At 39.5% G+C, this 14,377-nt stretch overlaps 1 protein-coding gene across 2 annotated transcripts in view; it reads right to left on the reverse strand.

The window, feature by feature from the left end:
• Nucleotides 1-14,377, reverse strand: part of klhl29 (kelch like family member 29) — a 189,102-nt gene that overhangs the window by 9,594 nt on the left and 165,131 nt on the right. For both annotated transcript variants that reach the window (XM_083562105.1, XM_083562106.1), the window contains 2 exons: nucleotides 12,002-12,184; nucleotides 11,629-11,809 (listed from right to left, as the gene is read on the reverse strand). In XM_083562105.1, coding sequence (XP_083418231.1) covers nucleotides 11,629-11,809; nucleotides 12,002-12,184 — 364 coding nt within the window. The remainder of the gene's footprint in view (nucleotides 1-11,628; nucleotides 11,810-12,001; nucleotides 12,185-14,377) is intronic.

Genomic DNA, 14,377 nt, shown 5'->3' on the forward strand with positions numbered 1-14,377 from the left:
TTTCAGAACCCTACATGACACAATTGTCCTAAGTCAGGTGCTTCAGAGTTCCAGCTTGTCTTTACTTAGTGCTGTGGGTAAAAGTGTAATTTGCAGACTGCTCATTACCGGGCTCAGGCTCCATCCTGCCTGAGAGCACATCCACACTGGCTATTATTTGCTGTATCTGCAATCATGGCTTCTCCAAATCTGTTCTGAAGTGCTCCTAATGACTCCTGAAGGCTGGGAAATTACTCATACCTATAGTCATTAGTCTGCTGGACAAATGTCACTGAGATCAATTAATGCCATTATAAGCCTCCATATTGTTCAATTAGGTTTGCATGCAGAATTAGAAAGTAGGTTCCTTGTGTACGCCTATGAAGAATTGGTTATGTATATTTATTCTTGCCTGAACTGCCCAAGTCAAATCTGCAGCAAACAGTCATTCATTCGCTTCTTGTAATCTCTAATCCCTTTCTACAAGTAAACAGCAAACTAATGGGTAGAATGTTTACAGGCAGCAGTCCGGGACTATCTGAGCTCATTCATCTCAACATAAGGATGTAAGCGCAAGCGGCTCGACCTACATCTGGGAGTAAAGTGCCCTTTACCTGCTGCCATGAGGAATGACAAAATAAACTCCAACTTTTGCTTGGTTGCTAACCGGAGCAGGTTTATCCACACAGGAGATGGATTCCATATTGAATAATAAGACAGATGAGCATCAAGCTCAGTGATGAGGCAAATGTAATTAATTACCCAGCACACACTTATTAGGAAGTACATTCACAAACAGGTGTGACAGTGTGGCATGTTAATGGACTCGCCATTAACGGAAATTTGCAGGCAAAAATAAATGGAAGAAGGCTACAAAATAGAATCCGAACAAGAAGTGCCAGGAGGTACGAGAATATTGGCGAGCGTGTTTCTGTGTTTATGAACACTTCGAGTCAAAAATTTAATCACTTCATAATATGAAACCACTGAAACAATAATGAGGAGTGATGTTGATTATGGCCTAACTACTATATGCTAGGGAATCATTCAAGAGCAGTAATCTAGTTTTCCATCTGTGGCTTCATTCTAAAAGCTTTCATAATCTAGGTTCTGTGTGTGGGACTGAAAGGTTGACAGATTATATTTATTGAAAGTGAGCCAGTGCCAAAACCCTTTAGATTAAAAAAAAATTTAATCTCCTTAATAAAAGAGTATTTTATTCCTAAAATGACTAATATGTTGACTATATTCCTTTGTGTTTTAAATGAAATTAAATGGAATGAAAAACTACATTTACATTAGTACATCTATGGTAGATGTACTAATTATTACTTTGTTTTAGTTTTTTTTTAAACAAAATGTTTGAAGGCCTTCTCTAGCTAACATGCCTCCAATCAATAAAAAATATTTCACCCTTAAATCAAAACTTTTTGTATTGTATTATTTTTCTATAACAGCGTGTTTTTATTCCTTACCTGTTCTCAGATATACTACATTTTGGAATGATATAATTTCAACTCATCTCTGCATAAAGTCTTCAGTGTGCAGAAGATATTCCTTCAGAATGATTTGTAATGGTGATAGAAATCCAGACTCACAGAAGCTAAGCAGAGCAGGTCATGTGTACAAATAAAAGCGAAAAAAGTTAGTAAGTTAAAAAGCTATCGAGACGGAAATAGGTGGAAAAGGCAAAAAAAAAAAAGTGAAATATATGATGGTATCAGTGCACCGTGCGTATGATGATGTTATCCTTCAGGGATGTACAATATCCTAGTCAAGGATGAAAGCTACACACTCTGATGGTATCATCATGGTTGTGCTGTAATTATGACAGCTACTGCAATGTGGCACAGACCCCCTCCCAGCCTCCAATCTCCATTGAGACCCAATTTAATCACACTCGGGGAGCCAGAGGGAAGCGTCTGATTGGTCATGGTGATAACCCACAGGGCACTGGGAGATGATGATGAGCTCAAGCGGAGGAAAGTGCACACTATTATGAATACCTATGGCAAGTAAATTCCACTGGCACTTCTTCAGTCAAGGGATTTGTTGCCATTTGAGTTTGCATTGAATGGCCGGGTGCATTTGGAAAGCTGCACACATGTTTAGCAAATTACAAATGTCAGAAAATACCACTAGGTAAATGCCTACTAGGTCTGATGTGTTTTTCGTCAGTGCAGGCCCCTGGGGAGGGACTGATGCAGTACGTTGCATGGCGGCTGCCTCTGTGATGGACTATGTACAGTATTTCAGAAGAAATGGAAAAATTTGATCCTGCTTGTTCTGCAAGGAAATGGAGCTCTGAGTCATTGAAATCTCATGGAGCGTGTGTGACTGCACTTCAGAGTTCCTCTTTGACCTTATCGCCACTTCCTGGGCTGCTGACATGCTGCCTTATCTCACCTAGCTCTCAGGTGCAGCCACACAACAGCCTATTGAGAGTAGAGAAGGTCACAGCGGACGCTCCGCTTGTGCCAAGCGCTCAACAAGCTAATAGTGTATTTTCATGTGCAGCGATGCCTGGAATCAATATGTTGATTGTGTGTGTGTGTGTGTGTGTGTGTGTGTGTGTGTGTGTGTGTGTGTGTGTGTGTGTGTGTGTGTGTGTGTGTGTGTGTGTGTGTGTGTGTGTGTGTTTGTGTGTGTATGATGGGGCAGAGCCAGAGTCTGGCAGGGTTCCTCTGCATAAATCTCTGGCTCTAACTGCCAAGTCCACTCCATCAGCACTACAAGCTGGTCAAAGACTCTCTAGTGTAAGCTTATGTTAGCTTGGCACACCCCAGGCATTGCAGGATATGTGTGAAGTTTGGATAAAATCATTCTGTGTATTTAAAAGAAAAGATAGCTGCTCCCTAAAGTGACAAACAAGCCTGCAGAGAACAAAACTGAGACCTACACCGATAACACTTATTGTGTAAACTTCCCCTTTTGCCACCAAAACAGCTTTGACCTATTGAGGTGTGGGTTCTGAAAACCTCTAAAGGTGTGCTGTGGTATCTGCTACCAAGACCTAGTATCAGATACAGCAGATACAGATTGGGGTCTGTCAGTGGTTCACTGATTGTCCTTTCTTGGGCCACTTTCAGTAGGTACTAATCAACGCATACTGAGAACGCCACACAAGACTTGCTGTTTTGGCAATATTTTGACCCAGTCATCTAGCTATCACAATTTAGCCCATGTCAAAGTCACTCAAATTCTTACTCTTGCCTATTTTTCACACTCCCAACACATCGATTTTGACAGCTGACTGTTCACTTGCTGCCCCTTGAGAGGTGCCAGTGTAACGAAATAAGTAATACTATTCATTTCAGTGGTTTTAATGGTATGGCTGCATAGTGTATATTGTAGTAGAATGCAGAGTCTAGCTTGATATTTTTGCCTTATATATTTGTGTACTACAGGGAGACGATGTCCAAAGCTGGACTGTCATCCTGCAGTTCCCTGAACAACTGACCTTTGAACCTGTTCACAGGCACTTCACAGGAAGTCAAGCATGAAAACAAAAATCTCTGCCAAAGAAAGCAATGCATTTCTGTAGTCTACATGATTTTCTTAATGGCAATAAAATGCTTATATTCTTTCTGTATGACTGTTTTTTTCTGCAATTTTACAGAATCATGATTTCTTAATGTAATCAAGCTATATTATTTGGTGTGTGTCCTCAGGGTGTGTCTCCTAATTATTGCCACACTTTGCCCCAGATGCAGCAATAGTTTTTCAAATATGATACTATTGTAAGATAACTAGATATCTAGATAAAATGCTTGATTTCTTGCTAGCTAGTAACAATTTGCTGATATATGAGATGCATTTAAAAAATCTGCAAAAGATACATTTAGGGCTTTACAATTCTGATTATTAATATTAAATATATTGAAGCTACACCATTTTTTTCTTTTACTTAAAAATACAATGGCTAATTGTGCAAATGTCAACCACATATGCATGCAAGCCAGCAACAGGTCAGAAGCTAAATACTGTTAATGTTTGAATACTTTTACAATTTTGCTAAATTGGATAAACATGAAGCACACAGGTAAACATTTCCTGACAAGAAAACGATTGGAGGGATAATTCCTAATCCTTTGTCCTCTGATGGGAGAAGCCAAGTTGAAAACAAGAGATGCAAGGACAGAAAACAAGGACAGAATCAATAGAAGATTCAGTAGCAAATGTATCGGTTAATTGAAACGTCCTTGTTTTCTAAAAAAAAAGACTTTACATCAACTTAATTTATTGATTTAATGTTGCACAGCTGTATTATGACCAGCATTAATGGATCCATAAGCAATACAGGGTGTGATTACAAATGGGTTGAAATTCAAGTCGTTTTGTTTAGTTTAAAATGTGTTGTTCTTTACTGTATTGTCTGTTTTTTGTTTGAAAGTGGAGGAGCATATATAAAATAGGCATGAGTTTTTGCATTAATCTTAGGCCTATTAGGGTTGGATTTGTGAGAGGAGAGACGATTGCTCTTTTGAAATAGATCTTGTTTAGTTTAACCAATTTTTTCTCCTGATCTATGCGTGTGTTGCTTGAAAACTTCCAATTTGGAAAAAAAAAAAGCTAGGCAGTTAGGAAGTAAAAAACCTCAGCTGTGGGATGACACTGACACATCTTAATTATGACATGCTGCTTTCTGACAAGCTAATAGCTTTATCACTGTCTAATAAAGCAATTCTTCCGAGCCCTCATACAGGTATATGCGGAATCAAATGCGCGCTCATTAATGACGTACACCACTGTACGTTCAAAACCTTTTATAAGAAATAATGGGTGCTAATTATATGGCATGTCTGCAGTGAAACTCTCAGAGGTGAAATCCAACTTGGTTGGAATGTTACAAATGAATGTTCCTGATATATGTTGGTATGTGATTGAACAGGGAAAGGTTTCCGTGTTGTTGAAATGCAGAAACTGTTCCCAGGTTTCCTGTTTTTCACTAAAGTTCAAACGTTTGTGAAATCATTAAGAATCACATTATCTCAGGCCCAGATGCAGAAAAAAGGATGTGTAGCTGTACACTTTTCTGGCCACAAGCTTAAGAATCTCGAAAGTTACAATCTGGATTTCTGCACTTTTCAGTAAGTAATTTTGTGATAGGAAAACAGCAGTGGTGTTTCCATTTGAAAGTTTCAGTTTAAATTGTTTGAAACAGTGGGCAGTAAACGTGGCTGACCCTTTGGTATGTCAGTCAAGCGACCTCTGCCTGTGAACATTAGGTGGTTTTATGGCCACTTTTAGAGTCTTAGGAAGCAAGTCCATTCACACACTGTTTCACTGTTTTAGAAACCTGAACTTTTTGCTAATCATTGTGTAGGTTACAGGGTATGTGTTTCTCTACACATGTGGGGGTCATGCAATACGGTGGCTAAACAATTACTGCTTTCACCCCTCAGCCACCTTTATCTAATCTACTCCAGACAGTGGCTGTTAAAGCCGTTCTCCCAGATTTGCCAGATAATACCTGTGTATAAACCTATTTGTAATATGGCCAGCTACTCAAGCCTTTCATGCACTACCATCTTATTCTCCATCACAGTGAAGGGCACCTTCAGCCTCCATTGGGAGGACTGCATGCAACTCGGTGCTCTGGCTTAATTGGATTTGTGCATCACATACAAACAGCGACAGTACAACTCGACAGCCGAGTAGGTCATACACTAATTACTCCATCTCACTCTGAAAACAGCTACAGCCAGGAGGAAACTGGAGATGAGCCTTTATTATCTGCCTGGCTCTTCTTTTTTCTTCAGGAGCAGAATGACAAAACTGAATGAAGAGCAGGGGCCATGTGAATGTGGAGAGCAACATGTGAGGAATAGTAAGTAGAGGTGTATTATTAACATGTTGGAGATGCACTGCCACACATGGTGGGCTTTTAGAAGATGTAGGTCATCTATCTTGCAGCCTGGATCCTCTTGCTCAGTCTTTCTAGCTACACTTATTTCAGAAAGGCCATGCTCTTGCTTTCTCGCCATCTATCACAGCCAGGAGCTAATATGAATCTTTACATATACCTAATATATAATGTGCCATTTCCCTCAAGCTTCTTCTCTCCTTGTGTCTTTTCTTCTTTTGTTAAGAGCCACCAATGACCAGAGAGAAGAAAAAAGAAAGATAGGAAAGAAATTAGATACCTGCTGTGGAAGCTTGGAAATCCCTCAATGCATCAGCTAGTCATTTATCTGACTGATTGCAGACAGCCTCCCTGCTACATCCATTACTGCTCTCTTTCTCTGGCAGGTATCTGTCTCTGTTAGGTTAGCAACACTGTCAACAGTGCTAGATTTACTTCCTTACATTTGTCCTCATAACTATTTAAATCAATTCAAAATTCGCAAACATAACTAGAAGGTATGACTGCTATTGCAGCAGGATGTGCATTGACATTTTGGCAAAATAAAGAAAAGAAAATCAAAGAAACCAAAGGAAAAAAGAAAAAAGTGTTTTGAATAGTAAATGTTGCACATAATGATGCACTGTGTGTCCCAATATTTTAGAAACTACTGATCTCCTGGGACATTAATGTAGAACATCTGATCATAGGTTTAGAGAGGTCTGACTGAATGGCCAAACTGGTTAGAGCTGATAGAATGGCTACAGTAACTCAAATAATTAATATTGACACATCTGATCAGTTGAACAGCATCTTAGTATGCAAAACATGTGAAACCTTGAGACAGATGGGCTGCAGTGGGAGAAGATCAAATCAATTTCTAATCGGGTCAGGCAAAAATATTAAGCTGAGGCTACAATGAGCACAGACTTACCTATACTGAACATATAGTACAAATATCACCTGGTAATTTTCCAATCTGCAGAACTTTATGCACTGAACTGTTGCCACATGATTAGGTAAGTGTGTAAGAGTATGACTAAGCTTGTGTACAGATCGTTTATGATTTTATAGATCTTTTAACTGCCAGGTGAAAGAAGACACACAGTATACTACTCCATTTAATATCGAACAATGGGTCTGTCATTACTGACATATCTGCCAAAATTCTAATTGTTTGCATACAGTAAATAGATTCATAATCCCACTCAGATATAAACATGCTTAAAGCATACAACCCATCACCTCGTATTGCACAGACCGCTCTTAGATCTGGCACATGTTTAAGACACTGTCATGCTGGATTTTCCAAAGTTATTTTCCTTGCCAGTGATCTACTTCAAAACCCAAACAATTCCAGGGTGTTTTGTCTTTGATGGTATTTGATTCTGAAGCGAATGCAGGTAAAACATTTTTTATTAACTGGTGCAAGCAACAGTAAAGAAAAACTGAGAAAGTGTCCAGTGTGAAAGTGAGTTAAAAATAAGAGACTCCTTACATTTTTTTACTGAATAAAGATCAGTCATGTAAAGGAAAGCATAGTCTTTGGATGTCTTCTATATCACCAAAACAAACAGTTAAAAAGGTTTGAAGTTCAAATCCTAAGACTGCCAAAGATCTCACCGCTTAGATAACTGTGTGTCTGACTGAATAAAAGTGATGCCATTCACAGATAAATCCCAGTAAGCTACCTACCAGTTCTAAATATTCCTTTTATTAGAATGGATGAGGAAAATGGTGCCTTCTCCTCCCCAGGCTTGGTGGAATAAATGATATACAGCCAGTATTGAGAGATTGAGACAGCACTGAGACAAGACTACTGTTATCTGTGAATATACTGACGGCCTGCAGAGAAGAACAGATGAAAGGCTGAAAGGGAGATCTACAATTAGCGAGGGCTTTCGCCAAGGGTCCAGCTAGTCATCATTCCAATTTTCCCCGCTGGTGGGAATGTGGGTATAGAGGTCGGTTATGGACGTTAAGCAGCAGGAGACAGAGGAGAAGCGCAGCGGGCGATAGAATTTTGAAGATCTGTTAATCCCACCAAGTGCTGCATTAGCACAGCGGGGTGCCCAGGAGCTCGCTTCTTTGCGATTGTAACAGTGTCCGTAGAGTGGTGACAGCACGAACCCACCACTCCCTTACTCTTCCATCCTTACAGCACACACACACACTCTCTTGATGAAAATCCTCGGAGCTGGGAAAAGGTTTTTCACCCTGTCTTCAGAAAAGCATAGTGGAGTGATGAAATTTAGGACAGGAGTGATGTTTAAGTGGTATCAAAAGTTCATTGTGACCTTACTGCATTTGTGTGTCAGAAGATACCACCAGACTATTAGATTGTGTGTGTGTGTGTGTGTGTGTGTGTGTGTGTGTGTGTGTGTGTGTGTGTGTGTGTGTGTGAGAGAGAGAGATAGTGAGAGAGAGAGTTGGGGGCACTGACAGGTTTGACAGCTTTTTTGGGTTAGAGGACAATGCATTTAGGATTAGTGTCAAAACATATCTTTCTAGGGAAACTAAACTCATGGCAGGACAGATTCTGTTTCGCTGAATTTTCCTGAAAGCACCATCTGAACCATCTGAACCCAGACCAGAGCAAGCAGAGGCTTTGAAGCCTTCCTGGGCCCGGTGCTAATTAGTCACACTACACTTGCATCTAATAGACTTTAGCTTCACTGTATATTTGACATACAGTTCAATGGAGCCATGCTCTGAGAACAGAACACCCTGAGAGACAATTATATTGCCTACCTGCTGGGATGGGTTTTCACCAAGCATTCTTTAAGAGTTCTCCCTTAAGCATTAAAATCTTTCTCTCTCTCTCTCTCTCTCTCTCTCTCTCTCTCTCTCTCTCTCTCTCTCTCTCTCTCTATCTATCTATCTATCTATCTATCTATCTATCTATCTATCTATCTATCTATCTATCTATCTATCTATCTATCTTTCTTCTCTGGCATCCAAAAAGTTCAGCTGCTGCAGGTGTGTTTGAAACATTTCTGATAAAGTCAGCATATTTAAAGTAGGGTGAAGCATTGTAGTATTTGTCTTACATAGCCAGAAAAACCCACTAGACAAAAAGAAAAGAAAATGCATCAGCTCAACAGCAGGACAGTGAAGTGAAGGTTCAGCAACAAACATAATGCAGGAGATAAAAAACAGTTCTCTGGGGCCAGTACTGACAAAAAATATAAAAACACAATACACATCAGACTATAGGGTAGAGTACACACTGCTCAGCCAACATAACAGTCATTTTGTTCAAGGGGAGGATAATACAGTCTTCTAGGAAGCTTTAAAAAAAATACATTGTGAACGACTGTATATCTATATTTATAATTAATGTGACTTAAATTGAAGATTTATTTAGGTTCCACTTCTTTAATTCTTTAATAATTTTTTTTTCCACATAGAACAGTTTCCTACAAAACTTACAATACAGTTTGACTACCTGCTGCTAGAAATTGCCAGTGTTAGTTAACCTTTGCTTCATCTCTGGAGTTTCCAAAGCTGCTTTTTTTTTTTTTATTTTTTTTTATTAATACCACAATTCCAATGCCCTTGCAGATCACCAACTAGCAGTTGGATGTCAGATTTCTATTTCTTGTTCATTTCACACTGAACATTGTTGGAAGATGAATTAGCAAAGCAGTTTGTTAGGTTTATAAAAGCTGACAAATGTTAGATTGTCAGTAAGAGGATAAATGCTTTTGATTAACAACATTGTAACCGTTCTAGCAATGTCCTCCCTGTAATGACAGCACCGCAAACAGCTATTACCTGTTTACACAAATGAAAAACACAGTGCAAACCAGTAGACAGCCAGCAGAATCAGTAATCACATCACAGATATTTGTACACAAACACATGTCAGGGTGAGATTTTTTTTTCAAACTAATTAACTAAAATCATATAAATGTCTCTGGCAGACATTATATTTCACTACCTCTTACTGTTAACAATTTTCCTTGTCAGGATTGCTATGAAATGGGAGCACAAACGCAGTCATGTTCTAACAGATAACCAAAAAGTGATTATGTAGGCAAAGGAAAACAAATGTGACTAGAATAATTTAGGCTTTAGTTACACCCAATTCCACTATCTTGTTTGGAATTTATGCTAATAAGGTTTTTTGTCTCATCAGCAAATAAGCCAAATCTAGAGCAAAGGCTCTGCCATAAACAAATTCTTTGGTTATTTCCAGAAAGTCCAGACCCCCGTACACTTACAGGGTATCTCCATTTCACTATTGTGCTTGAGTCTCCTGCTGGGCAGAGTGAAAAGAAGTGTACAGCAACTTTGGGAGAAGCCTGATTGAAGACTTAATTCCTAATGTGGGATTTTTCATGGTCAAGACCATAAAAACACTGAAGAAGAATAGATGACAGGTCACAAATTATGCTGGTCAGGGGCTGAGGGAGGCAGCGAGAGCTAAACTTTAGCGCTGTAAGCACAGCAAATAAAAAAAAATATATAATAAAATTTTCCTTAGGCAGCGTCAATCACCTGAAGCCTACAGGCAAATTAAGCTGTTATAGTGGAGCAGAGAGTTCCACAGGCCACAGGGCTCTATTTAACCTCAGCAGCATACAAAACAGTCTAATAGTGCAACAGAAATGCTAATTGTATTTATCAAAGACTTGTTCTGACTCATCATCTCAATCGAACAAGAAAAGGTTGAGGCATATCTGGGCCAGAGTGTGAGAATGTATGTAATAGCATAATGATGGGGAGAATAAAACAGCTGTGGCATTAAAAGCATTAGGAATATATTGGAAAGGGGCAGTAACAAAAATTATTTACTGACACTTGACTACTGACCACACTGTGAGCAAAACCTACTGAGAGCAAATACAATCCGCAATACAATCACGTACACAACATAAAATGATAAAGTATGGCAAGCTAACTTCGCACTGTGCTCGTTCTAAACTTGCTGCTGTGTTACAAATAATGCATGCTGATCCCTGTGCTACTTCACTAGTTTGATGTGCAATATTCTGGCTCTCGGCTGAACTTGCAAAAGCGTAAATAATCCGAATGTTATGGTGAGTGGAAACGTTATTAGATCCGTTCACCAGCACATCACAGACAGGTTGAGCTATTAAATATAGGGCATTTGGTCAGCAATCTCTCTTAGCCTCGCATAAGACCCACACCTTGCAGAAGCTCCATCCTGTAAACCACTTTGAAATATCTGTCGTGACACTTTGCAAAACATTAACCGTCTCTCCTCTTGCAAAAACACGGTGTGTTGGCGGTTTCCTAATTCTCGAATCCGACGTGAGTTAGGTGTTACTATTACACGGCTGTTGGGGGGGAAAGGAAAGTATTCCATGATAATGCGCAGCATGGAGGCATTAAGGAAAAAAATATCAAATTAGAGGTTTTCATTTTGAGCGACTTATGTGCTGAGAGGCACTCGCGAGCTCCATTCAATCCTGTAATGAGGCGCAGCAGCCTACTTTAATAAGAGCTGTAATGTTTTTTTGATTGCCCCGTTTAATCTCGCCCTCGTGGGCTGGCTGCTACTGAAGTACGCCGGACTTTTTCATACACAGTCACTTCAGTAACTTCCTGGAACCAGCCAGAGGTGTCATAAGTGGAAAAATATTCAGAGTAGTTCCATCCCTGTCCTCCAAAATACAGCAATCAATTTGGGAGATATTTCTGGCCTGTCAGGTGAATATTTTAGCTGATTTAGTTGCTGAATATCACTAGATGTCAGTGTAAAAATATAAAATCAGTCAACAGTCAAAGTGATAGTGGACAACAGGTTTTTAACTAGCATGCCAACATGTTATTACCTTTCCACATGATCCAGGTTCCCGGCCATGCCGAGGCCTCCGATAGTGTAGAGTTTCCCATCATACACCAGACTGTTATGTCTGCATCGTGCCACCGTCATACGGGATACCAGGTTCCAGTTGTCCAGCAGTGACATGTAGCACCACACATCTGCCACCGTCACCCCTGACTCGGTTCCCCCTGATGAAAGGCACCAATAATATTGACACTTCACAACCATGGTGCGCTAATTACAGACTTTTATTCATTTACTGTAAGACTGTTTGAGGATAGAATCAGATAAAATAAAAAAGTGAGTTCTTCAACAGACCAATATTTGCTGTGACAACTAATGTTGAATTTATAAAGGTGGCCACCGGTGCAGGACAGTACCTGACAGGTAAATGTTGTCCCCTGCCGAGATGACACTGAAGAACTCACGTTCGTAGAAAGGCAGGCTAGCGAGGGGATACCACTTGCCGTTCTGCGGGTTGAAGCAGGTGACTGCAGTGAGAGAGCGCTGGTTCATACCGATGGCCTGCCGCCCTCCGACCAACACTATCACTTCTGCAACTCCTGTAGGTCGGGAAAACAACAAATCAAGCCATGTAGTTGAGCTCTGATAATGCTGGGAGCATGTCAGCAGCTCCTTTTGGGTGGTAATGGTAAAGCTATTAAACATAGCTCTGAGAAATATACAGAGTATTAGGAGATAATGGTATACTGATGGAATGCACTGCTCCATTAGGTTCACTGATTAACCAGGCTGGATGGAGAAGAAATCCAAGAATATCAACACAGCAGATGACATTAAATTACCTTGCGCAAACACACTCGGACACGGAGCCACTAAATTGAGACTTGAGAGTTAACTTGCGGCCAAAGTATTCTGGCAAACATGAACACATTACGTAAAGCCCCGATTTTTTTTCCTACTTTTCTCAAAGTAACCTACATGAGCAAGCCAGCTTGAGTGTAGAACTGAATTATCAGAGCTTAACTAAAGTCATAACCATCTGTTCAGCAGTATGCCCTCCAGTGATTCCAGGTTGGCCTGAATATCCTCAACATGTGGAGACTCTGCATTTTGCCGTCCCTAAACGTTCAGGTAAACTATATTTTTAGTTGATCTTGTTTAGAGGAACTTGCACAAAAAAACTTATAAATTTAATATAGCTTACCTATAAAATAATCAAAAATAATAACTGATTGATAAAAGAACGAATTTTCATTATATAGAACAAAGAAAAAAGACTCCAGCAGAAGAGTTGAATATTGTCTAAATACTCAGGGCATTATGTCTTATGTAGTGTATATGCTCCTGTATAGGCTTGCCATCAAGCTACCTTAAAAAAAGCAGCTTTTTTTTTTTTAAAGTGAAGAGAAAGAAAAAGGCAGATAGAGTAAGAGAAAAAAGAGAAAAAGAGAAAAAGAAAGGTTCAGACATTCCTAAGCTCCCTGTAACTGCTGGCTCATCTTTCAGAATCAATACTTCCCTGGCGCTCCACTGACAACAGCACCTCGGCTGATCCATGGCCTTCTCTCTCTTTCTGCACCCCTCTTATAAACACTGTCATCTTATCCTTTCCAGCTCTTTCACAACATCCCTCCAGGGCAGGTAAAAGCACAACTGGTGTGAAGAACTAGAAGGGGTAAAAAAGGATGGGGGTGTGTGTGTGTGTGTGTGTGACCTTTTGTCTTCACTTGGACAGGAGATACAATAGGAAATGTTGAGGGGATCATCTGCTCTTCTTTAGTGCTGAAGAAAGAGATATGATGCAAAGTCTGTGCTGTCTGTTACCAGAATGATTCATTCTCAGCTTAAGCAAACAGGTGCAGCAGATACTACACACAGACAGGAATAGTTTATTTTCCTACGTTGAAGGCATGATAGCTGAGCATAGCTTCTGCTTAGATTTATATCCCTTTTAAAGAATCCATATATCAAAATATACTGCACTGGATGTGGGCCAGCAATAGTGGTCAATTTGTTGGTTCAGATTCCAAAGTCAGGGTTCATTGCAAAAAGAAATAGAATTTTCTGCAGACAAAGAAACATAGAAAACTTATAAAAGTTGTATTTAGATTTTGAAATTGAGTTAGAAAATAGTTTATGTATAGAAGAAAGGATATAGCTGTTCCTGTAGCTCAGAATGGCATTTTATATTTGTAACTTTCTCTCTCTTGCTTTCTCTCTCTCTCTCTCAAACACACACACAAACACGGGGGAACAAAACTGTTGATTGCCTTCCATTCAAGTGCATTCTAATACACTATGTACTGGAACTAATGATCTCGCTCAGGAAAGCATAGACTTTTCAAGGAAAGGGTGAAACTGATATAAAAGGATCCAGTGCAGGACAGTGCTCAGACTTCTTTTTGCATACTTCAATATTTTGCCACCATAATGCTTAAAAGGAAGTTCACACTGAGCAAAAAGATGACCATAATTTATAAGATGCTGTACTTGGAGATTTGAAACAGAGGACAATGTTGAAATCAATTCAGAGCACAAGGAATTATCTTCTGGTGAGAAGCGAAATCTAAACCAAAGTGAAGCAAACAACAACGATGGGACGCCTGGAATCGAAACCTAGTACTGTACACATGGGTTTGATGGTCAAGTGTCCGCATACCTTTGGCCATATTGTGTATATTGTACCATTCAAAAGAAAAATTATAATGTGAAGTCAAGGCATGTGAATATATATATAAATTAAATTGAAATTAATATGACTGCTGTTGAAACGCATATGATGCTGTAAAATG

Source organism: Silurus aristotelis (genome assembly GCF_946808225.1).
Source record: "Silurus aristotelis genome assembly, chromosome: 15".
Lineage (NCBI taxonomy): Eukaryota > Metazoa > Chordata > Actinopteri > Siluriformes > Siluridae > Silurus > Silurus aristotelis.